The sequence below is a fragment of the Rhinatrema bivittatum genome, chromosome 1, assembly GCF_901001135.1.
Source record: "Rhinatrema bivittatum chromosome 1, aRhiBiv1.1, whole genome shotgun sequence".
In the NCBI taxonomy this organism is placed as follows: domain Eukaryota; kingdom Metazoa; phylum Chordata; class Amphibia; order Gymnophiona; family Rhinatrematidae; genus Rhinatrema; species Rhinatrema bivittatum.
The window spans coordinates 481,083,850-481,108,704 of NC_042615.1; the positions used below are offsets into that span (position 1 = coordinate 481,083,850).

At 41.6% G+C, this 24,855-nt stretch overlaps 1 protein-coding gene across 3 annotated transcripts; it reads left to right on the forward strand.

The window, feature by feature from the left end:
* Positions 1-193: 193 nt before the first annotated feature.
* Positions 194-24,655, forward strand: LOC115094191 (perilipin-2-like). Of its 3 annotated transcripts, none has more exons than XM_029606986.1 (7): positions 194-257; positions 1,075-1,117; positions 1,205-1,400; positions 17,808-17,911; positions 21,320-21,602; positions 21,894-22,075; positions 23,579-24,655. In XM_029606986.1, the coding sequence occupies exons 2-7, from the start codon at positions 1,088-1,090 to the stop codon at positions 23,870-23,872; spliced, it is 1,089 nt and encodes a 362-aa protein (XP_029462846.1). In that variant the 5' UTR covers positions 194-257; positions 1,075-1,087; the 3' UTR covers positions 23,873-24,655. The 3 variants fall into 3 exon arrangements, with proteins under 3 accessions (XP_029462846.1, XP_029462863.1, XP_029462854.1); XM_029607003.1 differs by having other exon boundaries at positions 17,829-17,911; XM_029606994.1 differs by lacking the exon at positions 194-257 and adding an exon at positions 815-838.
* Positions 24,656-24,855: the final 200 nt, after the last annotated feature.

The following is a 24,855-nucleotide window of genomic DNA, read 5'->3' on the forward strand; positions in this document are numbered from 1 at the left end:
CAGCAGCAGCATGTGAAGGTGTGTATGCTCCCTACAGGGGAATTGGGAAGAAGGGAAAGATAACCTGAAACATAAAAACAAACCTGGGGGGAAAAGAGGTGCAGGAGGGCAGGAAGAGCGAAGCAGTAAAAATCCCAGGGAGGAGCCAGGGGGGTGGGGCAGTGACGATCATTTGGACCCCACCCTTCTCTTTCCTAGATAAGGTCCCTGCTGGGATGGTCAGCAAGAAGCATTATTTTGGTGTTGTTGTGTTTAAGGTAATTGGGATTACTGGTTTGTTTTATGTCTTCTTGCTTTAATTAGTGGGGTCTCCATGGTTCCTTTATTTCTTGGCTGTATCTGGTAAATGAGGGCCTTAAAATGTTAGCCTCTTCATATTAATTTAGCTTCTCTGCCTCTTCTTTCAGATGTTTAGAAGAAAATGTAGTTCTAGTCTGATAATGTCTTGCACTCACTAAATGACTTCCAATCATTGTTACTACTTCCCATTCCTTCTATAGTGAAGTTTTGTGGAAATAGTAGCAAGTGCATCTCACCTGGTAACTTAACTCTACTCTAGCCAGGTGGAGTTGCACCTTTTGGCTTTCTATAGTTCTTGTGGGTTATGGTTTTAACTTAGGCAACTTCTTGTGTCTTTCTATATCTCCTGGCTTATTTAACAGGGTTTACAACTTTAAATCTAAGTTTAACAGGGTGTGATTTTTTTTTTTCACTTTAGTAGCTGCCAAACTGAGCAACTTCAAATAGCTACAGTCTGGTATACTGCAATATTTAGCCAGTGGTCTCACCTGCTTATAACTGAGCTACTAACGTGCTGCCATGAGACCCCATAATAAAGGTACAGTACTATAAGCAGACACTTTGAAGCTGCATGTCCTGTAGACCTGGCACAATTTAACAACTGTGATTAGAAAGTGTTTGTCTGCTGGAACAGTTTTCAGTCTCTTGTTTAGAAAGTTACCACAGCTTAAATCAGCTGAAGGTAAGCCTAGTGAGATTTCTGTATCTAGATTTGGGATAAGGTGCTATGAAGAAAAAAAAGGTTCTTGGCTAAACTGGTTTTCTTCTCTGCAGGCTTTAAAGGAAAATGGCCTCTCTATCAGCTGAACCACAACAGGTATGCATGAAATGGCTTCTGAGCTTGTTCAGGCAGCTGTTCTGATTCATAGACCTCTAACTTCCTCCAATTCTTCTGGTTTAACAGAATGTAGTGGTGAAGGTGGGTAAGCTGCCATTGGTGAGCTCTACCTGTGATATGCTATCATCTGTATATACCAACACAAAAAAGAACCATCCCTACCTGAAGTCTGTCTGTGAGGTGGCAGAGAGAAGGGTGAAGATTATAAATGCTGTGACCCTCAGAAGCACGAAACACATAATCCAGAAGTGGGAGCCACAACGTAAGTGGTATCTGTGTGCACTCAAGTAGGATTTCATATAAAGCAAAGGGTAGTTAAGTCTCTCTTTATTTAATGGCACCTTGATGTGACTGGCCATGCTGGGGGGGGGGGGGGGCTGATGCAACACAGTGCACTGACCCAGGGGATTAGTGCCTCTATAATGCATGTCCAAAGTGGAGTGAAACTAATAGCACTCATCACATGCAAATACATGTGAATGAGGCTATTAGCTATTCATTCCCTAGACAAAAAAGTGTCTTAAGATGCACATTTTAGTGATCAGAAATCAATGCCTGCCCTGAGCAGGTGTTAATTGCTGAGTGCTACTAAAACTAGTACAGAAACTGCTTTTTCTATATTACCTACTACTTAATATTCTTGGGATATTAAGTAGGAGGAACAAATTTAAATTTTTTTTAAGTTGTGGCAGGGGTTTGGAAAATGGGATGCAGACAAATTCAGCTTCTGGTTTCTTAACTGGTGGACAGCCACTAACAGCAGACCTCTCTCCGGCTTGTGCTGTCAAGGAGGTGCTAGGGTTGTGTAATTGCCCCTAGTGCTGCCTCGACAGCATGAGCCCTAATTTAAATATTGCATGTGTGCCTGGGGGTGTTAGGAAAGTGGTGCTGAATATGCAGTGCCCACTTTAGTGCAAGGTTTTTGCATCGGCCCTTTGGTTAACAGATCTTATCATAAAACAAATCTAACTATCTCAAACCTTGATGTAGACACCTTACTACTGAAAAAGCAAGATCTAATTTTTGCAGGAGCTTACATGTGGGTGGATAAAAACTTCCTCCTCTGTTTCTAATACCCACTGTACTATGCTACTCTGAGGAGGAAGATTTTAAACACAGTACAACGTCTTTAAGTGGTGTCTTATACAATCCTAAGACACTTGCTATGAATATAAGTTTAAAATTGTTCTATATAACCCTCCAGCTTTTAATCCTCCAAGATATGTTTATATATCTTAAGTGGTGCTAAGCAATACCATTGCAAGCCTTTGCAGATTCCTATGAACTCTGTGCATTCTGTCCCCTGGGTCATTGGCTTATGCTCTGAAGCTAAAATGTGCCTGAGATCATACATCTTTAAGATACTGTTGTGTTGGAACGTGGTCTTTTATTTCATTTAAGACCTCTTATTTAATAAGACACTCTTCATTGCTATACAACGATGATAGCTCCTTTCTGAAAAAAGCTTACTCTGTGGTTATATGAGTAAGACTTGATTCCATGTTCCTAGCCCACTGCTGTAATCCTTGGGTTTTGCTTCCTGTACATGCTTGTATTCAGTTACAAGCATTGACTATGGATATTAACACAAGCTTTCAAATACTGCTGAGATGTTGGCTAGCTAACCATGAATACCTCACTTTTATGAGGGGGAGATTCACTCTTAACTAGACTGATACACTGGAATTCAGTATTTCTGTATATATCATACTTAACACACAAACACAAGGCACCAACAATGACACAAACTTTTGGCACACAGAAAAGTAAATGTGTAAATACAAAATATTATTGAAAAAGTAAGATCCGCATCTGCAAGCCTGACAACGTGTTCAACAAATTGAACTGTCTGGTCTTTTCTTAATTTGCGGATCTTACCCTGCCAAACAGCCTGATGTGACTCTTGTGGGCTGAGGAGCCTGTAGAAATTTATTAAATCAATTGCTTTATGAATTAATCTTGCAATGTCTCGTTTTCTGTGTGTAAACAGATTCCCAACAGTGGCCAGTGTTTTGCTGCACTGTGCAGCTTTTTCAGGTGTCAAACCTTTAAATTAAAGAGGAAACCAAAGAATTCTTAAACTTGCAGTGTGGGACAAAGATAAAATTACGTAGCTTGAATTATCACAGCACCAACCTCTTCTATTCAGACGCCTGGTCTCAGTGTAGTATTCTCAAAAGCGGGACAGACCAATTGCAGTAGCCTGTGCAGACCACAAACGTCGATGTCATGACATTCCATAGTCATGGTTACAAATGTCAAGACAAGTCTTATAAGAACTTGTAACTCCAAAGCAGAATTTAAACCTTTAGGGTATACAGTGTCAAGTAGATGTATCCATCGCTGCTCCATTGAAATCTCCTCCTCGCCATGAGGGAATAAGCTATTTCAGAACACAAACTTGTAAAGAGTTGAAGCTATGGGTTTTTTCTAAGCAATGTGTAACCAGTGGGGCTGTGACATGTGCTTTATTAATGCATGATTTATGTTCATTCTGGTTTTCAACTGTCTGCCGGTTTTGCCCACATACCAAAGGTTACATGGACATTGAATCAGATATAACACCTGCAGATGTACAATCTGTTTGTTTCAGTGTCACTAAGATTTAATCTGGAGAAAGAACGTCAGTTTCAATCACCTGACACACAGAACAAGAGCCACAGGCTTTGACCCTATATTGTTACTGTATAGTGATCTCCCAGAGTGAGTGCATGAGTTGGTCGTGTAAATTAGTACCTCTGGTGTATGTGAATTGTGGTATTTGATAAAACTCTGGAGTTGCAAAATGTGCCAATTATGCACAATGATCTTCATTTGATGCGTCATAACAGAATATATCACAATATGGAAAAGATATATTGATATTTTTCTCTTATGGTCGGGCACTTGTGACAGTCTCAATTTTTAGTTTGAATCAACACAACAACCATTTACATTTCACAGATTCAAAAAGATAGCATCCATTTTTTTGGACATTACCATTATTAAAACCACTGGAAAATTTACTACTTTATATAGAAAACCAGTTTCCAGTAACACGTTTCTACACTTTACCAGCGCTCATCCTCGTAGTCTCAAAGAATTTGCCAGTCGGCCAATTCCTTCAGATCCATCGCCTTTGCACTACTGCAGCAGAATTTAAAGTTCAAGCACATTTAAGCACCAGATTTGCAGCAAGAGGTTATCCAGCTCGCTGCATCAAGCGAGCTTTTACACTAGCCAAGTTCACACAGACTGGCTGTTTTTACAGCAACCTGATGAACATTCAGAAACTCGCCTGTGTGCGCCCTTTTTCTGTTATGACGCATCAAACGAACATTGCACATAATTGGCACATTTTGCAACTCCATCCAGAGTTTTATCAAATACCACGATTCACATACACTAGAGGGTACTAACTTGCGCAGCCAACTCGTGCACTCAGACTCCGAGATCACCGTACGGTAACAATATAGGGTCACAAAGCCTGTGGCTCTTGTTCTGTCAGGTGATTGAAACTGGTTCTCTTTTTCTCTAGATTAAATCTTAGTGACACTGAAACAGATTGTACATCTGCAGGTGTTGTATATCTGATTCAATGTCCATGTAACCTTTGGTATGTGGGCAAAACCGGCAGACAGTTGAAAACCAGAATGAACATAAATCATGCATTAATAAAGCACATGTCACAGCCCCACTGGTTACACATTGCTTAGAAAAAACCCATAGCTTCAACTCTTTACAAGTTTGTGTTCTGAAATAGCTTATTCCCTCATGGCGAGGAGGAGATTTCAACAGAGCAGCGATGGATACATCTACTTGACATGGTATACCCTAGAGGCTTAAATTCTGCTTTGGAGTTACAAGTTCTCTTAAGACTGTCTTGACACTTGCAGATACAGATCTTACTTTTTCAATATTTTGTATTTATGCTTGACTTTTTTTTTTCTGCATGCCAAAAGTTGTTTTTTTTTTAAGTGTCATTGTTGGTCCCTTTTTCCATTTGATTTCAAGGACCTACACTGCTCTGTTTTGCTTATATAATACTTAAACCTTACCTTATTGCTAACTTCATTCCTGGGATTAGTGCATGTTGGCTCTTGGTCCTGCTGTCTATTGGGGATTCTATACACTGCTGATCTATGCAAATACCACAAATGCTTGTCATGCAAGGTTAGTAAGTGGAACTGACTTTAAAAGTACAATTTCTGTACTTGCCCCTTTATTGCCAAGTGCTGTCAAACTTTGACTTCTGCTTTGGTACCTTGAAAAGTTAGCCTGTTAACCAGTAGCAACATCAAAATCTTCTCTAATATTCCTTCAATTTACAGATGCTACTACGTAGGTATAAAGTACACTACATATGCACAGCAGTCCCTGCTTTTAATGAGCTGACAAACATGTCATAGGGATGTGCATTCTGCTTAAAACAAGGAATTCGGCTTTTTTTCATGGAAAAACAAAACATGAGTGGCTAGTACTTAAAACTAGAACTTTTATTGTATTCATGTTTTCCAACAAGTGTATAGGTAGACCTTCACTCCCAGTTATGCTCTGGGAATTTCAGTGTCTGTACAAAGTCACTTTTCTACTGTTCTGTTTATCACTTTCCCTGGTAGGGTTGTTTTTTTTTTTTTTTTTAGGCAGCTAGTGCAGTGCTTAGCAACATGTGGTATTGCACCTAACCCTAGACTAACTGGACCCATGGTGGGGAAGTAGGACTAGCTTAGCTGGCATCTGCATGGATTTGACAGTGACTTCTGACTTCTTATATACTGAAAGTGCTCAGGATGTGGGCTGTACCATTTTTCTGTTGACTCTTCTCTGTGCAGAACAAAATTTAAGATCAGATTGAGAAGACTGGGGCTAGAAGTAAAGCAAGGTGGGATCTAGGCCTGGTTTCTTGTCACACCATTGTTATGGAGGTTAACTTTCAAACTCTTAACATCTTATAAAGTTTTATATGCTACATATACACAGGGGTGGATCTGGGCAGTTTACAACTGACAAAATCCATTAAAATAAGAGGGGGGAAAAAAGAAATCTACAAATTAACTTTAGTCTATACACTAACTGGGTGTTGGGAAGAGCCATAGAGAATATATTTTTATTGCTTTTTTGAACTTGTGCTTGACAGAAGTTGACAGATATGGTTTTGGTATAGAATTCCATAATTTGGGACCAGTGAGAAGGCAGTATCTAAGTGAGCTGTCTTGACAGTAAGCACTTCAGGAATTTTTTTTTCAGAAGAGCAGAGATGATGTGGAGCATAACCAAATGGAAGTAATGAGTGAATTGTCAATATTTTATACTGTATTCATTGAATCAGTAACATGGAGTTTTAAGTACATGAGTTATATGGGCTATGCAAGGAGTATTGGTAAAGAGCAGCACAATTTTGAATTGAAGGGATTGGATTGAATATTCTGGGAGACCATTGTATAGTGAATTAAAGTAATGGTGCATATTAATATTAATGACTGTAATACTGAACAGAAGTTGGGGGAAATAGTAAGGGTGTTAAGACTTTTTTTTAGTATTCTAACTTTGTAAAACCAGATTTTTGTGGCAGCTAAGATGTGAGGTCATAGTTTTGAATTGATTATGCAGCCATGCCTGTAACTTGGGTGTTAGAGGCATAGTATGGCTGAATATGAATACTGAGGGGGGGGGGCACATACAGAATTAGGGATTTATAATTTCAGTTGTTGCTGCATTTAAAGTAGGACAGCTAGGAGTTAACCATGTAATCTAAGAGTGGCTAGGGAAAAGGGGTGTTTCTGGGATGTGTTCAATAGAAGAAGGAATTGAATGTCTGCATATATTTTGTAGTTTATATTGAGGCTAGATAGGTGACATAGCAAAATAAGATATCTAATAGGATTGCAGAAAGGGCAGATTCTTGTGGAACTGCAGAATCAAAATACCAATCGGAGCAGTGTTTCAAATTAATCTGTGGGCAATAGGATTATGAACCAGTCAAGTACCTTGTTAATCCTACTGAATGTTATAGGTATCTACTCAATAGCTTGTTTTCAGAGGAAACCTAAAAGATAGGTTTGAATAGTGCTGGTCAGGTTTCAATGTTAACACTACCCTGAAATGTTCCCAAATATTTTCAAAATATAGCTGATTAGCTGATCTTATTCTCTTTACACCACACTCCAATCCCCTTACAATGACCAGGAGCTCAGAGATAGAAACTATGAATGTATAATGTGGGAGTGCTGGCTACTAGCATTACTAGCCCCCAAATACCCAAAGCCTTATTACCAGGGATGGTATCAGTAGGACACTGGCTTGGAGTCTTGTCTGTGATCAGTACACAAATTTTAAAGTACCTTTTATAGTTCTGAACTTTAAACTAGCATTTCATGCCCATCCTAAGCTACCAGTGTTGCTATCCATATTGCTTTCCAAACAGGAATAGCTTAATCTAGCACTGTCAGCAAGAGCTGGAAGCTTATTTGCTGCAGTAAGTAGAGAGCCTTGTGCTTGGACTTTTAAATCCCTCTCTTTTGGCATATACCTTTTTTGGGCCTATAACATGTAGCTATCTCAAACTCACCCTGGAATGCCCCTGAGATGCCTGTCATTTATCAGGATAAATGGCTTGCTTTCAAAACTTGGCATTTATCCAGATAATTATCTGGATAAATGGTATTGAATATTGACTTGTCTAATGCTTCTCTCTAGCTGTTATAGCACCTACAAAGGGGGGGAGGGGGGCTGAGACCACTAGTGGGTGCTGGTCAGTGTATTGACCATTTTAAACCTACAGCAGTACACTGCAATGTGACTGGAAAAATGAGCAAAGGACTCTGCCTAGAACTTCTGGTTCAGCTATGTGCTGGAGAGGTAGACTTGTAAACTCTGTACTGTCTTCATGTGGGGGTGACCTGTAACACTACTACAGGTACTGGTAGTGAATATAAGAGTACAAGCATTACAATATTGGGCAAAAGACAATTTTTTCATGGGCAGTGGTTGCTTGATCAAGTTTCCATCATGCCATAGGGAATGGGATGAAAGACTATGGGCAGGGGATAGACAGGATCTCTAGGAGCTAAAGGCAGGAAATGAAGAAACCTGTTTTGGTATAATATCTACATGAGGATAATCTGCATAGAGCAGTAGTTAAGACCCAATAGGGGGGTGCATTAGTTTGTAACATATTGGAAATCCGCAACGTATAGGGCCATATTCATGGGGAAGCAAAACATATATTGCAATTCCCACTAATACAACAAATCTTCAGAATAATTTGGCTGTCTAAAGGAATGAATTTAAAAAACCCCAAGACTTACCAAAACTCCCTGGGGGTCTGGGAGCAATATGCTGTCAGCTCCTACCATGTGACAGGGGTGACCAATGGCACCAGTGGCCCCTATGCCATAGTAAGGGCAAAGGCTCTGTGTCATTTTGAATACAGACAGCATGAGTGCAGTAGATGGCTCCCAGACCCCTGCTGGACCACCAGGGAGTTTTGGTAAATCTTGGGGGGGTTTGTAGCTAAATTTTAGCCAGGAAATGAATAAGAATGGAATGCATGAATAGATCAGGGCCCCTTGCCAAATGCAATGTAACATATGCAGTCCCTCTGCACATCCCTAAGACCCCAATAATACCCCTGCCCTAAGTTATAGACCTCTTCACACACAGGCAAGGCAGCACAGAGAAGCCAGAGCCTACATCTGCTGTTCCTGCACTTTAGAACAAGAGCCATCGGTGGCATTAGTACTGGCCTTGCCTCTTCAGTCCATGCTTAGTGAGACTTCTGTCTAGTTTTGGGATGAGATGGTGATATCCATTTATAAAACTCTGGCCAGACTGTCCCTTTCCTCATTTTTGAAGCCATTAAAGAGAAAATGGCCACTAACAGCTGAATCACAACAGATATGCATGAAATGGTAGTGGTATTTGAGCTCTGTCTGTAGTAATCTGCTCCAGGAAGAGGAGGTAGTGGCAGGCTTGAATGAATGATGTCCATGGCTTACCTCATTCCACCCTAAACTCCAACCCAGCAGCAGCACCCAAGCCTGCAGAGGGAGTCCTATAAAACTCAAAGTATAGGAATATTTCACTCTGAAGTATCACCCATGTTTTGCAGAGTGCATTCACTAAGTATCCTAGTAGAAAAGTACTGGGATGTCTCTTATAAATTGTGGTATGGTTACATGAAAAACATTTTAGCATGGCCTTCAATGGAGGATGCCTATTCAGTCAAAAGCCACAGGAAAGTCTAGTTTCAAGTCAACTCCTGCTGCTCAAACAGCAAGGTTGGCAAGCAAGTAACCTTCAATGCCATGTCATTGGCCAGCCAGTATCAAAGGTGACATACACTGCATTGGAAGACATGAGTGCCCTGATCACTTATGGGTAGAACTTATATTTCAGTGGCTGGTGGACCTTAGTTAAAGTGCCTTCCCAGACAATATTTAACTGGCAGGCTATCTCCAGCCTATATACACTTGCTAGGTACACTTGCATGCATACACATCACTGACACAGACTAGCCAGGACACTATGCCCTGATGGCATACCAGTGGCACTTGTCAGGACAAGTAGCAGCTCTAGTAGGGCAGGGAAGTAGGATACTGGTAGGCTGTGGGATGGACAAGATCCATATCATGACTAATCTTAACAGCAATAAGGAAGTGGAGGGCTGGTAACTATAGCTGAGGATTAGGCCTAAATGACTTTGGACAGTGGAAATATGACAGGTAATGGTGGACTTGCATAGGGTTATCTGTTCCTGTGCACACTTTCTGCACCTGGCTGTAAACAGTGGGGAGACTTGGGACCAAGAAGCAAGTTTTTGAGTCCTGATTAAGAGGTACAGGAAAATAGCAGGATGTATTCATATAGCATGCATGGTTGCCCAAGAATCAATGGGGTACCTCTGCACCAGCTGATTCAGGATGTAGGTGTGAGTGACTTTCAACTTAAGCTAATGCTGCAGAGGTTATTGGAGCCAATAGGAAATATATCAGCTGGCTCTAGACAAGATGTGGATGGCTGCACCCCCCCCAGGACATTATGAATGGGAGCAGAGTTGATCTGTCCTAAAACCCTTCAAGGATGACACAATCTAGTAGGGATGTGAATCGGGTGATAGTCTTAATGATCAATTTTGGCTGGGGGGAGAAAAATCTGATCGTCATGGTTTTTGTTTTGTTTTTTTTTTTTTTTTAAATCAAATCAGGGGAGGGTGGGAAAACCGGCACCCTAAAACCCACCCCAAAATGTGTTAAATTACCTGGGGTCCAGTGGGGGGGGGGGGGGGGTCCTGGCACAATCTCCCCCTCTCAGGCCATGGCTGCATTAAAAGAAATGGCGCCAGTGGCCCTTTGCCCTTACCATATGACAGGGCAAAGGTAGCGCTGGCACCATTTTGAATATTGGCAATACAGCCCACATGCAGGAGGTCGCTCCCAGACCCCCGCTGGACTTTTGGCAAGTCTTGTGGGGGTCAGGAGGCCCCCAAGCTGGCCAAAAGCCCCTGGGGGTCTGGGAGCAATCTCCTGCACTCATGACGTCAGGTGACAGGAACCAAAATGGCACTGGCGCTACCTTTGCCCTGTCATACGGTAAGGGCCACGGCACCATTTCTTTTAACGCAGCCGTGGCCCGAGAGCGGGAGATCGTGCTGGGACCCCCCACTGGACCCCAGGTAATTTAAAACATTTTGGGGGGCTTCAGGAGGGTGGGGGATTTATTTTAAAGGTTCAGGGTGGGTTTTAGGGTGCCGGTTTTCCCACCCTCCCCCTCCCTGATTTATGATTTTTTGACAAATCGGGGGAATTGTATCGCAGCTCTAATGATTTTTGTCAATTTAAAATATGATTGTTTTTAATCAAATGATTCACATCCCTAGAATCTTGAGGCAATCCCCCCCACATCAACATACTGCAGAATGTTAGAAATGGCTTCAGCAAGAGCAGTTAATGACAGTGGTCATAAACTCTGCAGGTGCAAGAAGCTAAAACACCTCACCCAGGATACTTGTTTGCCAAGCTGTGAAACCCCCTAGGTGAAAGGAAGCAATTCTTTTTAGTTACTAGCCTTCAGTGGCAATATATTGCAGAGGGAGACCAGAACAAGGGAATAGGCACCCCAGTCAGCTTGAGCAGCACCTTGTCACCTACCATGCCCATGGCAGAACACTCTGTAAATGGGCCATTGCTGAAGTAGAGTCCTACCAAAGCAAATGCTAGCACAAATGTCACATCTCATCTAAGAGTCCATAAGATGAGGCTCGGATCACTAGCATTCTGAGCACAAGGTCACTACCTGGCCAGGTATTGCTAATGTGGCCCACTATTTCTTGTTCTAGCAATCAGCCAGTATGCCTCATGAATATGGTTTTTTAAATGGCAGGGGACATTGAGTACACAGTGGCAGCTGGTGCCAGATGGTGGAAAAGGGGTCTATTTAAAACATTCTAAGTGTACAACCACCCACATCAAACTGCAAAGCAGAAAAGCAAATCTGAATTAACTTAGCCAAGGTCCTTTAACATCTTTTTGCATCTAACATGCCAATATGGTCCTACCAATTGTCTGCCTGTCAAATTTTCACAAGTAGCATCATTGGATGATTTATATAAATCAACAGTACAAACTGGTGCAGGATTAGTGTGCTAAAGGCTAAGCCTTCTTGAATGAAGAGGGGTAACAACTATATAGTGTACAACTGAGACTGGCATCATTGGTTCAATTAAAGTAACAAATTTGTAGACTAGGAAATAGCAATTTTCACAAGCTTTATGAAAAACCTATAAAACTAGACTGGATAGTGACAATTGGAACTGTTCCAATTGTCACTATCCAGTGACTGTTCTGGCACAAATGTTAGCCAAGGTACTTTGCCAATACCCTTAAGTCTTGAATATGTAACTTTTTTTCCTTGCTTTTTTGCTCAGTCTTAAAACAAGCCTCTCCATTGGGTTTCCTGGACTTTCCATGCAAGTAGCAGAATGGAGTATACAGGTACAGAAAACCAGTGCCCATAGTATTGGTCCTCAGTACCTTGCTATATGCACCAGTGTCTCTAGCTAATGCTGGTACTGGCCTACCTATCTCCTGGTTCTGTACCTTTGCTGTTTCCTTGTTCCATGCTTGGATCCTAGCCTAGCTTAACCACCCTGCTTCTCTTAATTTATACCAGCATCCCCATCCCTCCCCAAAATTATAAGCTTCAAGAACACTGCTTTCCGGATTCTGTACCTTGCTGTTAGGTTGGTCAGTGACAGACTATTTCTGGCCCTCTGGTGCCTTGGGTTAGTCATTCCATCTCAATAACTTGGGTAATGCAACTCTGGCTTTCCATGCCTAGCATTTTAAGCTTTAGGATGTTCATGCCACTGCTGCAGCTTTGCACCTCAGTCTACCTTAGTGTTCAAGCCACTGGTGTCCTTTGCTATGTAGGTGCCTTGTGCTAGTTTTGGCATGTACCTGATCTCTAAGCATTTTGTGCTTGTCCATAATGGAGGCAAGGTAGCCTTACTCCCTTAGCAACCTAAACTAACAATAGTAAAATGCATGTGTGGCAGGGGCCTTGTAGCTTTCTACCAGCTGGTGATAAGCTGTATGAGTTGATGCCAAGAGCTCCTGTCTCTGGAGGCCATGGTGACAATGTCCAGAAGAGTTGAAGTATATAAAACCTGAGACCTAGTAGGCAAGTTCAACAGGAAGAAAACCACCTTGGTGTAGCAGGACCTGATCTCAAACAATACATTATCCTCATAGGTTGGCTTTCCAGGAGGAAAAGATTAGGAATGTAGAGACTGGCAGATGGGAGGCTTGCTTGGTAATGTGGCTGTACAGTGGAAAGATGGCAGACCTTGTCACACAAATACTGAGCTACAGCCCTCTTCCATTTGATACATAGGTGTGGAAAGGAGGTTCTAGAAAGTTGATATCCAAATACTCCAGAGTTGCATTCTCAAATGCTTTGACTCTGAACAGGTAATGTGTGGATGAGAAGATGGTGCAGGGAAGGCAGCTTTAGACTTGTTGAACTGGGAAGCATAGCCCAAAAAAGGGCTCTTCCATAACCAGGGTGGAATCAGACTGCTGGAAACTTTAGAAAGCTTTCTAAACTAGAACATAGGGGGAGGTTAAAACAGTCACTAAGTAGAACATGATTCAGAGGATAGCATTGTCAAATCTTAAAGGGAGGAGCATCCAAACAATGATTCTAAAGAAATAGTAGCCCAGATATCTAAATCTTAACTCAAAATTCAAACATCCCTCAACTGAAGGATGGCTTGTGTATAAGTATAGCTTAATGTCCTTATGTGAATTCCAGAAGTGCATAAAATGAAGTTAAAATGTATAGTAATGAATGAAGAGGTAGATCCAATTGGCATCTGATTCATGATGGAAGGAGAATCAATGGGAGTACAGTACCAGGCTACAAATAGCAATAAGGTGGATCAAATCTTGGGGGAGGGCATGTCAAGGAAGGCAGTCAAACAGGATAAAGATCTACAGGAGACTAAATGCACTGTAGAATCTGGATGGGTAAAAATACCATGTGATAGGGGAGGGCCAGCATGAACAGACAAAATGCTAAAATAAGGGACTTGAACAAATTGTCCATTACTGTGCAGGCTATTTCAGTTCTCCCAATATTGACAAATTTCACATCAGAACATGTTACAAGTAGCTTCTAGATGACATGGCAGCTTCATGGAGCAGATGGTCAGGAACTGATGAGGGGTTGCTATTTGATATTTTAGTAGAAACCAGGATTTGGTGCAAAACAAGTGTGACCACTTGGCAACATTACTCCCAAATTTGATTTAATGGCCTTTCCTCCTGTTAAGGAAAACAAATGCTAGAACAATAAGCTTTTTTTAATATCTTAGAGAATAGTTAAAGGTAAAGTTGCAAAGGGTAATTTTTTTTTTGTGTAAGACATTTGTTCATAAATACCATCTTGGAAACCCAGACCAGATTTATTCCATATGACTGCCTGCATGGTTAAAAGGCTATTCTAGCCAAAAATAGAAGCCATCAAACTTGTCAGTACGTATGCTTTGTTTACTTAAACATTTAGGCAGGTGAAAAGCTATAGAGGCAAAATCTCACTTTTCTAGACATCTGAAGCAGAAAGCCTGAGTCTATTGGATAATTAGATTTAAGGGTAAAAGGGGCACAGAAAACAATGGCACAACTTAAGTTCTTTGCTTTGTGCATGGAAGAAGATGTTGGAGATACTGATGGAAGTGTATTGGTGACTTGGAAAAACTAGTGAACCTGGCAGATGTAGTTAAATTTGACAAGAGTAGCAAATCACCTGGTTTGGATGGCATAACCTCACATTCTGGAGACTCAAATCTATTTAAGATAGAAGGGTGGCCCATGTATCTATAGTTCTTTTTAAAAGGGCTCTAGGAGTGATCTGGCAAAGTAGTTGGTGACATTCTAGGTGCTGGTTCCGGGGGGGGGGGGGATTATAGAACATATATATATACATGAGCAACAGACTTGTCTCTCTAATCTATTACATTTAACCATGTAGATAAAGGTGAATCAGTGCGTCTGGTTCTTCAGAAGGTACTAAAGTTCTCAAACATCTGAATTAGGACATGGATTGCTATTCCATGACTATTGTGGATTACAACTGGTTAGGACAGGAACTAAATCCTCCACTTTCTGAATGGAGGAAAGAGTAAACCACCCCCCCCCCCCCAAAGGATCTATTGGGACTGGTGCTTTTACTATGATCTGGAAAAGGAAACTGATCACATGAATGAATTTGACACTGGTCATGTAAATGGCAGATGAAGGCTTAATGTACACAAGTATAAAGGGATACATATAGGAAAAACAAGCCAAACTGTAGCTAAAACAGTTTGGCTCAATTTTTAAAAGCTTACTTTATTTATGCTAAGTTGGATTTTAGTGTAACAATACAAATATAGAAACAGAACATCCCTGGAGAGGATTCTAGATAAGGGAGGCTAAACTACTTGGGTACTACTAAACTTGTGGAATAAGAATAACAGCTTCTCCCTATAGTATATACAAACTGACTTATGGGGGAAGAGGTTTGTAGCATCTTTAGTACATAAGATGCTGAGTTCATGGTTTGGCAGGTGGAAGTGGAAGGAACCCACTTCTAAACAGGGTAGAAAAATAAAAGCTGGAAGGTGTCCCCTCTCATGAGGAAACAACCTAAGAGGCCAATACCAGGGTCTTGGTAAGTGTCACAGCAGTGGAAGACAAAGGAAACAAGTGGTAAGGGGTGGGGAACCCTGCGAGAACTGACGGAATGTTTCTGGAGTTGGCCGGAGGAGAGTTTGGATGTACAACTGAAGGTATCTGCAACAGTGGGTAATAACTTTGTAGAAGTTGGAAATTTGGGAAGGGAAAAAGTACCAACCTTGCATCTGAAACTAATGCTATTGCACTGGCTATAGAAACCTGCCTTACAGTTGGGTATTCTGAGTTGAATAGTAACACCAGCAAACTAGAAGACTCATTTTGGAGTGAGCCCTAACTAGTTTAGTCTTGTGCCCTTCCAGGAGACAAGAAAGATAAGAGCCATAGCATGCTTATGGCTGTGACCATATAGGTGCTGCTATCAAAAAGGCACCATAAGCCAATGAGAGCATTACAGCTGGCTGCCAGTGGGTCCTCTGCAAGAGAAAAGCAGCACAGCCCTATCAAAACTGACTGGTCAGTGTAGCCTTAGTAAGTAGAAAAGCAACACTGATTCTGGTGGGGCTGCATTGCTTTTCCACTTACTAAGGCCACACTTATCATACCTAGCAGGGCTGCCCTGCAGAGGAGTGCACCTACTGGAAGTCCAGTGTTAGAGCTGGCTTGGCCCCATGGTCAGAAGTTCTCTTGGCCATGGGGCTGAAAGATTGCTGCCTGCTATGTCAAGGAGGAAGTGAGGGTGCATGTGAACAACCCCAGTTACTGACTGCAAATCCATGACAACTTCAGGGCATCTGGAAACAAAGTTCCAAGTTATGGATAACTGAATTCTTAAACAGTTTTTTAATTGTTGGGTGCTTGTGACATTGGTAGATTTGTGTTAACTATTGAATGTTCATTTAATGGCTTTGAATTTTTTAGTATGGCTTTTACTAATTTTTGTTTTGAAGAATGGTAATGTCTACACTTGCAGTGCATTAGAACTTGTCTTGTGCAGTTTCCAGTTCAGTTTGTCTGTACACTTGTAAGTATACTGTATTTGAGGGTCTATTTGTGTATAGCTTCCATGTAGCTTGGATTGTTCCCTTTTTCCTAATAAGGGGTGTATTACTATTTTAGGCCTGGTGTAATATTTGTAGTAACTTTCATAAGTTGCTGTTTGAGTGCTATTATCTAAGCTTTTTATAGTTCTGAGGGTCATGCCCATGCCAAAGATGCATTACATTAGGCCTAATACATATTGGTTCCAAGCATCTCTTGCTCTTTTGCAGGGTTTTCTGGTTGGCACCTTAGCAGTACATGTAAATATACATATTGTAAGTGAGATTTTTACCTCCGATTGCTTTTCATATTTTACATGAAAAATATAAATGCATAACTTTGTGAGGAGGGGGTGCAAGGCTGTACACTTTTCTAGGGCCTCAAATCCCCTTGCATTGCTGTACAAACAGAACAGTCTCTCAATTCATGGTATGCATAAAGGGTGAGGGCAGTTTTCACTTGGCCATAGGTGCCAAACTACTTAGCTATAGGTCTGGATAAAAGGGAGAACTATATAGCAGGATCCCTGTCCAGCCAAAAAAGACCATTGCTTTGCCTCTGGGCCTAGGTCCTCTCTGAGGTAAAATATGATGAAACCCTGAGTCTGGCCATTGGTCTACTTGAATGCTACAACTTTTATGCCCTTCCAGGGTGGATTACCAGGGTAAAAAGAGCACTAATGGAGAAGGTTCAGGGAATGGTTTAAGTGGCATGATCACAGCATGCCTGAAGGCAGAGTGCACAGTTGGCAACCTAGCAACTGAGGATGTAGTAAATGGAAGGGAGAATTGTAGAAGAGAAACTGAAGACCTGGGTGAGAATGGAGGCAGAACAAGTACTTTGGAGTAAGAATGAGAAGTTCTTCCCCCCCCCCCCCCCCATCCTGCTCCATGATTTCAGGAAAAGAAGTGTGGTGAGCTTCATGAAAAGTAATCTATAAGGCAGAAAGTAAAGGGGATGACAGGCAATCTGGGAAACAGGGTTTGTAGGAAAGGGTGCTTAGCAAACCAGGTGACTGAACTTCAGACTAAGTCAGTATGAGAACCAGACTTCAGCCAGAGATGCCCTGTAGAGCAAGACACAGGAAATGCTGAAGGTGAGCCAACATTGGGGCATAGTGCCCAAAGCAGACATGTAGAGAGATGACTTTACTGGTAAGGATACCAGGGTCAAGAACCTGATATTTCTAAGTTAATGATTGGATAAGACATAAGGGGGATGGGTGGCTAAGTGAAACCTAACCTGAGGTGAGAAATGAGTGCAGTTGGGGGTGGAGGACTAGGTCAAGTCAGTGGCCATGCTGATGGCACAATAGGTCCTAAGTTGGGTGAAGAACTTTGCAGTCTGGATCTGAATCTCCCTGAGCTTGTCTTCCTCAAAATTACCATGCAATCATTTGCCTCTAAGTTAAGATTTACCAAGACTGTTAGATGATATCAAAGATATATGGATGTAAACACTTTTTTTTGTTCAAGGCTGTAGTTTCCTCTTTGCAGTTGCTCTTGCTAATAACTATGCCCGCATCAGCCTGGACAAAATTGAAGAGAAGCTGCCCATCCTCCTCCAGCCCACTTATAAGGTGAGTCTTCCCAACAATAAGCAAAAGGGTTCTCACATGAGAGAATAGGAAAAGCAATAATTCTCAACAGGGGAGCCATTTCTTTCTGTACAGAAAGCCCTAAGACCACATCTCTTCAGAATCAAGTCAAACGATTGAGTTTTTCAATGGGGACTAGTTCTAGTACCAGGTCTAATCTTTCACAAATTATATAGTATATAAACATGCACATTTTAAAGCAACTTTTTTTTCTCCTGAATAAACTGCCAAATGACTATAGGACAGTACAGACCATCTTTGAGAGGAAGTCACAGTAGTCTCCTTGTCAGCATGCCAATGGCTGCTGTGAGATGCTTGAGCACCCTAAAGCAAGTGTTGTAAACTGGATAATAGGGATGTGAATCGTTTTCCATATCGTCTTAACGATAGAAATCGTGTGGCAGGGCAAGAAAATCGTCTTAGGCACGATTTTTTAGTTAAAAAATCGTTAATCGTTTTTTCCGATTAGTGCGCACTAACTGAAAATGATACAATTTGACACTTTTCAGGTCAGTTAAGGTCAGTTTAGGAATGAATATGTATTCCTATTGGCTGCCCTCTTATTCATGTTACCAAGTTTCCTACTGACAGTATATGGGGGATGGGAAATGGAAACAGTTGGTAGCTTGACAAAACAAGTAATGTGATCAGTCAATGTGACTAGAACTTGTGCCCTAACCCTGATACCAGGGGTATTGTGATCTTCCTGCACACAGTGCCCTAACCCTGATACCAGGGGTATTGTGATCTTCCTGCACACAGTGCCCTAACCCTGATACCAGGGGTATTGTGATCTTCCTGCACACAGTGCCCTATCCCTAATACCAGGGGTGTTGTGATCTTCCTGCACACAGTGCCCTATCCCTAATACCAGGGGTGTTGTGATCTTCCTGCACACAGTGCCCTATTCCTGATACTGGGGGTGTTGTGATCTTCCTGCACACAGTGCCCTATTCCTGATACCGGGGGTGTTGTGATCTTCTTGCACACATCCCGATATCAGGGATAGGGCACTGTGTGCAGGAAGATCACAATACCCCGGAGGAGTGAGGGTCAGGCAGCTCCCCCCTGTCTGTGAAGCCAGCCTCTCACTAGTAATGCAGGGAGGGAGCTGTCTCAGACTTCACCATCCTCCCCCCCCCTCACCCACACACCATTCACTAGCTGGGACATGGGGGAAGTCAGGAGTGAGGGTCAGGCAGCTCCCCCCCTGTCTGTGAAGCCAGCCTCTCACTAGTAATGCAGGGAGGGAGCTGTCTCAGACTTCAACATCCTCCCCCCCCCCCTCACCCACACACCATTCACTAGCTGGGACATGGGGGAAGTCAGGAGTGAGGGTCAGGCAGCTCCCCCCCTGTCTGTGAAGCCAGCCTCTCACTAGTAATGCAGGGAGGGAGCTGTCTCAGACTTCAACATCCTCCCCCCCCCCTCACCCACACACCATTCACTAGCTGGGACATGGGGGAAGTCAGGAGTGAGGGTCAGGCAGCTCCCCCCTGTCTGAAGCCAGCCTCTCACTAGTAATGCAGGGAGGGAGCGGTCTGACTGGTATCGGGGTTAGGGCACTGTGTGCAGGAAGATCACAACACTCCTGGTATTAATAGGGATAGGGCACTGTAAGAGATGACTGTAGTAGATTGAATAAAGATCTGATGTTTCTGCTCTCCTCACACCAAACAAAAACACACAAGCAGAGAAGCCCTTCTTACAAAGCTGAGCTAGTGAGTTAAGTAGGAGGAAAAGTAAACATACTGGTGCCAGTGTGGCTACTTAAATACTTACCAACAATCAATTACATATTTGAACTGTGTACAGTTCCAGCCAGGACCACCTTTCTAAAATGCACAGTGATTGGCAAATTCAACATGCACTAGCATTTCAGGTGCCTGCTAACAAAAATAAAACAAACAAGTTCTAGTCACGTGAGTGCTGATCATTACATTACTTTTTTTGTCAAGCTTCCAACTGTTTCCATTTCACATCCCCCCAACCATATTGGTAACATCAATAGATAAGAGCACAGCCAGCCAATAGGAATACATACATACATATTCATTCCTAAGTGACCTTTACTGACCTGGGAAGTGTGAACACTTTGTTTCATTTTCTGTTGGTGTTCGTTAGTTTCCAGTTCCATTTCCCATCCCCCCAACCATCACCTCAGTGGTAACCTTGGTAACATCAATAGATAAGAGGGTAGCCAGCCAATAGGAACACATATTCATTCCTAACTGACCTTCAGTGACCTGGAAAGTGTTTATTTGTATCATTTTCAGTTAGTGCGCACTAACGGGGAGTTAGTGCGCACTAACACGATTTAACGATTTTTAACGATAAATCGTTAGAATTTCTATTGTATCGTGTTCTATAATGATTTAAGACGATATAAACATTATCGGACGATAATTTTAATCATTGAAAAACGATTCACATCCCTACTGGATAATGGATGTCAAGTTAGAAATGTAACTTGCACCTTAAGGTGCATATAATCATGGTGGGTAAAGTGGAAAGGTCGGATGCAAGAAGTGTGCATAGGCAACAGACTAAACGCCCAGCACCATATTTATACATGATCTAGTTTGAAATCTCTCAGATCCCATATCTAAGCAAATTTATTTTATATTGCCTAGACTAATAGCTTCAGGAAAAGTACTGTAGCTTGCACAAGGCTGTAAAAATCTTTACCACTATTCTTTAAGGCTTTTTCAGTCAAACTAGACTATAATTACTAATTAGAGTTTCCATTTTTAGGTGTTAAAATTGTAAATGTGTCCCTCTTCCATCTAATTAGAGGGTCTTTTGAGGTCACCAGGACCAGTTTGGGATGTTTTTTATAACTCTTCCCTAAAGGACCTGTTTGGTATGCATACCACAAGTGTTCAGGATAGGTAGCTACACAAACATTTCCCTATAGCATTTAGATATGGCCCAAAATAAGATTCATCTGTCAGTTTTGCAACTCTTCATCAGTGAACTTAATGTTTAGTCTCAATACAGGAATTTATCTTTACAATAGATTACTTAATCCTTTTGGTTCCAGACTGCAACACTGTACCATGGCAGGGCTGAGGGCAATTCAACTGCAGAAGCCCTGTGCCCCCCACAAAACATTGACAAGTAGAAGGTGGGACTGTCCTGAGATGTGAGCAATGAACCTTCTGGCCTGTTCTACCAGCACTCCTGAATAGAAAGTAACATTAGAGATCAGGGCCATTGCACTGACACAACCCTAACCAGTAATGGTAGGGCTAGACTTAACCAACTCGTAACAACTCTTTTTTAAATCACTCATGTAAACTGCTCAAATTCTTTGCCTGCTTCCTTATTTCTTTGGAGGCATGCCTTTTTGAAGTTTTCACTGCATTAACATGAACCCATTTTCACTAGACTGCTGCTGATGCCACTGACATGGTGGCTAATGCAAAAGAAGCTATCACAAGGACTGTGACAGGTGCCAAGGACACCGTTGCCCATATGATCACTGGAGTGGTGGACAAGACCAAGGGAGCTGTGCAGGAGAGCATGGAAATGACTAAGGCTGTGACTGGCAGCATTAACACTGTTCTGGGAAGCCGCATAGTGCAGATGATGAGCACTGGGATAGATGCTGCACTGACCAAGTCTGAGGCTCTTGTGGATCACTATCTCCCACTGACTGAAGAGGAAGTAGGTAAGAAACTACCCTAAGATTATCCAAGCTTCTTTATTGCCAGAGTAACTCTTATTTGATTCTGAGTACTAGTTACTGAGTTCTCAAAGTTTATGGCTATAATCCCCTTTCCTATATTCTAGTTCCCCTCTTAGTTCAAACCTCTTAACTTGAGTAAGCATACTCCATATGCCTAGGTTTCAGAAAATTGCATTTAGTTTATAGCAGAGGGTTGACAAATTTTAGACTTCAAACTCAATCTATGGAAAGCTAAACATAAGCAACTAAGGCTTGTGTTCATTTCTTTCACAGCCAAAAAAGCAAGAGGTGAAGGATTTGAAGCTGGAACCCAGGAGCCAAGTTACTACATAAGACTAGGGTCACTGTCTTCCAAGGTTCACAGAAGAGTTTATGAGCAGGCCTTGACCAGAGTCAAAGATGCTAAATGCAGGAGCCAGGATGCCATCTCCCAGCTCTACACCACCATTTATCTGGTAAGAATCTATTTGGATGAACTTGTATCTTCAGTGATCAATGTTCTATATAGTCTTGGTGTAGGAATTGTAATTGGTCTTGACACTACCATGTACAGTATTGGAACCAGTGTACTTGTCTCCAAACCCATAAAGCTTGAGTATCAAAGCTTAATGTGCCCAAGAACTAGGGCAGCATTTGAACCCAGACATGTTGGGATTTGTGTTGGTTGGTCTAAGTGGTACTCCTTACATGAGTAAAGAGTTGGTCTGAAGTTCCATGTCTACCATCTTTTAAATCTAATAGCTTCTCCAAAAAACATGTTTGAGATGTTAATCTCAACCTGAGTGACTAAGTGTCTTTGGTACAAACTGCTTGCAGTGTTGAATCAAAACACTCATTTCTTGTACACTTACAAATGGTATGTCCAATGCCAACAAGACTGCATGATGCCCAGGAGAAGCTATACCAGTTCTTGGTGGCATGGAAGAAAAGCACAGGCTAACAATGAGGCATCTAGCACAGGCAACTTTAGGACAGGTTCCAAACTTGTTCTGGTGCCCCCTTGCCAGTGAGTTTTCAAGCTATTTGCATGACATTTCAATGTAAATATATTGCAAGCCTGACTGGGAATTCTTGATCTAGCTAGTAAAAGCATTCAGTAAAATCTGCACAATCCAGGTTGGACTACATTCTGAGCAGTAACTTGTGGCTAATCTTCCTGATTGTACTGTAAGTTTTCCCTTTCAGCTTGCATGCTGTTCATAAAGCTAATTCTTGTAGTGCTCTGCTGCTGTGAAGACTGCTCTTCCAAATATTGGAGGGGATTTCATAAGATTTAAGTCTGAAACTTTCTTTCTAAACTAGATGGGGAGTTGGGGTTCACAATTATCAGGATCAGCTTGGTGTACTAGGTTCTAGAGAAGAGTTCTTATTTTACTCTGACTACTTGGTGACTGGACTAAAGAGGCTGGGGAAGCTCCAAGTATTCATGAAATCAGACTGGTGCCACAAGTATGTTCCAACTGAGGTGGAAGCTTAAGGGAGCAGAAGGCTGTATCCTAGAATAAAACTGTTTTAAGAGGCCAATCTAACTGAGCTCTATACCTCATAATCTAATTACTAAATGAATAAAATTCATGATGGACTTAGTACTAAAAAAATGTGACATGCCTTAGTATTGCAACATGTGACATGGCTCAATGGATTACATGGGTCTCAACTGGAGTTTTTGCCAACATTAATCTGCTATCATGCTTATAAATTGAAAGCAGCCAAGACAGTAGGGCAGGGCTTAGACCATTGTCAAGTGTAACCTTATTGGGCTGGCTTTTTTTTTTTTGAAAAGGCATACAGCTACTTTAACTTTCTTTATACTGTACATGATCAAGTCTTTAATTTCAAACAAGTTGGAACAATCTGAGATTGATATAGCCTTATTAAAATATTGGGTACTATCACAAGCATAACTAATTCAATAGGATACCAGATTCTAAAACGTCTTCCTTTTTTTTTTTGTTCAGTTTAAACACACTGAATCACCTATGTTCGCTATTGTCCAGGACCTGTCTCACCAGCTTCAGACAACATGCCTCACTCTGGTATCAAGCATCCAGGACCAGGTTCACAGTGCCCATACTATGGCTAGAAACATCTACCAGAACTTCATCTCTGCCGCCTCCTTCAGAGATGTGTCTGATCAACTCTTTAGCATCAGTAAAGCACAGCTGAAGAAAATGGATTATCTTAACATACCACTCAGCTGCTTGGGTTGCTTTTACCACCAATTGCAGCCTGTAGAGGAAAAAGCCAGCTAGCCAGACAGTCTCTATGTATAGTCAGCTGTTAAGAGGTGATATTTTCCTAGAAATTACCTGTTCAAACTACTGTTCCACTGAATGTCAGGAATGTCTGCTTTCTGTTGGTTTCATCTGAGGACAAGTGGGGAAGAAATATCAAACTATGCAGTGTGACTTTCAGAAGTACAAAATATTCTGTAGGGAAATGAGGTCTTGATTGCAAGGCACAGCACTTAAGCTACACTGCAACTCTGTAGAAATGGATGTAGGCTGTTATTGGCTAACTCCAGAATAGAGCAAAGCAAATACTATGCCTCTTAGGAGGATATAGCTATTAAAGGCACTTGTTCCATTTTAAGACTCCATGTGCTGCCTTGTTCATGTAGATCTGTAAGCTTGTTACCCTGTAACTGAAATGTAGATGGTTCTATAAAACCTAGATAGACAATCTCTGTACACTTTTTTCTTTTTCCACTGAGCCTCTGGATGAAGTTAATCAGCATACAGATTTTCCAGCAGCCAAAATGGCCATTGTTTAGAATGGTCTGTACAGCAGCTATGTATCTTAAATGAGACATGCTGCCAGCTCAGTATGTCATAACATCTTTCCTGCCATCTCTTACAAGTGGGGCTTAAATGTGATCTAAAATCTGATATTTAAGAATGTTTGTTTGAACCAGTACTGTGAACATTTTGCTTGAAAGGCTCTCCATTAAACCTTACTTTCACATAGGCCATGCTTTGTCTCTAGCTATAATTGGTCATATTTTTATTAGCAATAAATATTTTGGGCAGTCAATATGAACCAGTGTCCTTTCTTCAGATAAACATTTACTCTTTACCTACAGTTGACGTGCAGAGGGAAGGAAACACATGCCCATATATACCTGGATTAAATGCTTTAACCTCTTCTGGCCAGATGTGGCTAACAGAATTATATTCCCTATCCGTAGGGCCCTGCTAGAAAACAACTTTATTTTAGAGCTGCACAGCATCTACTA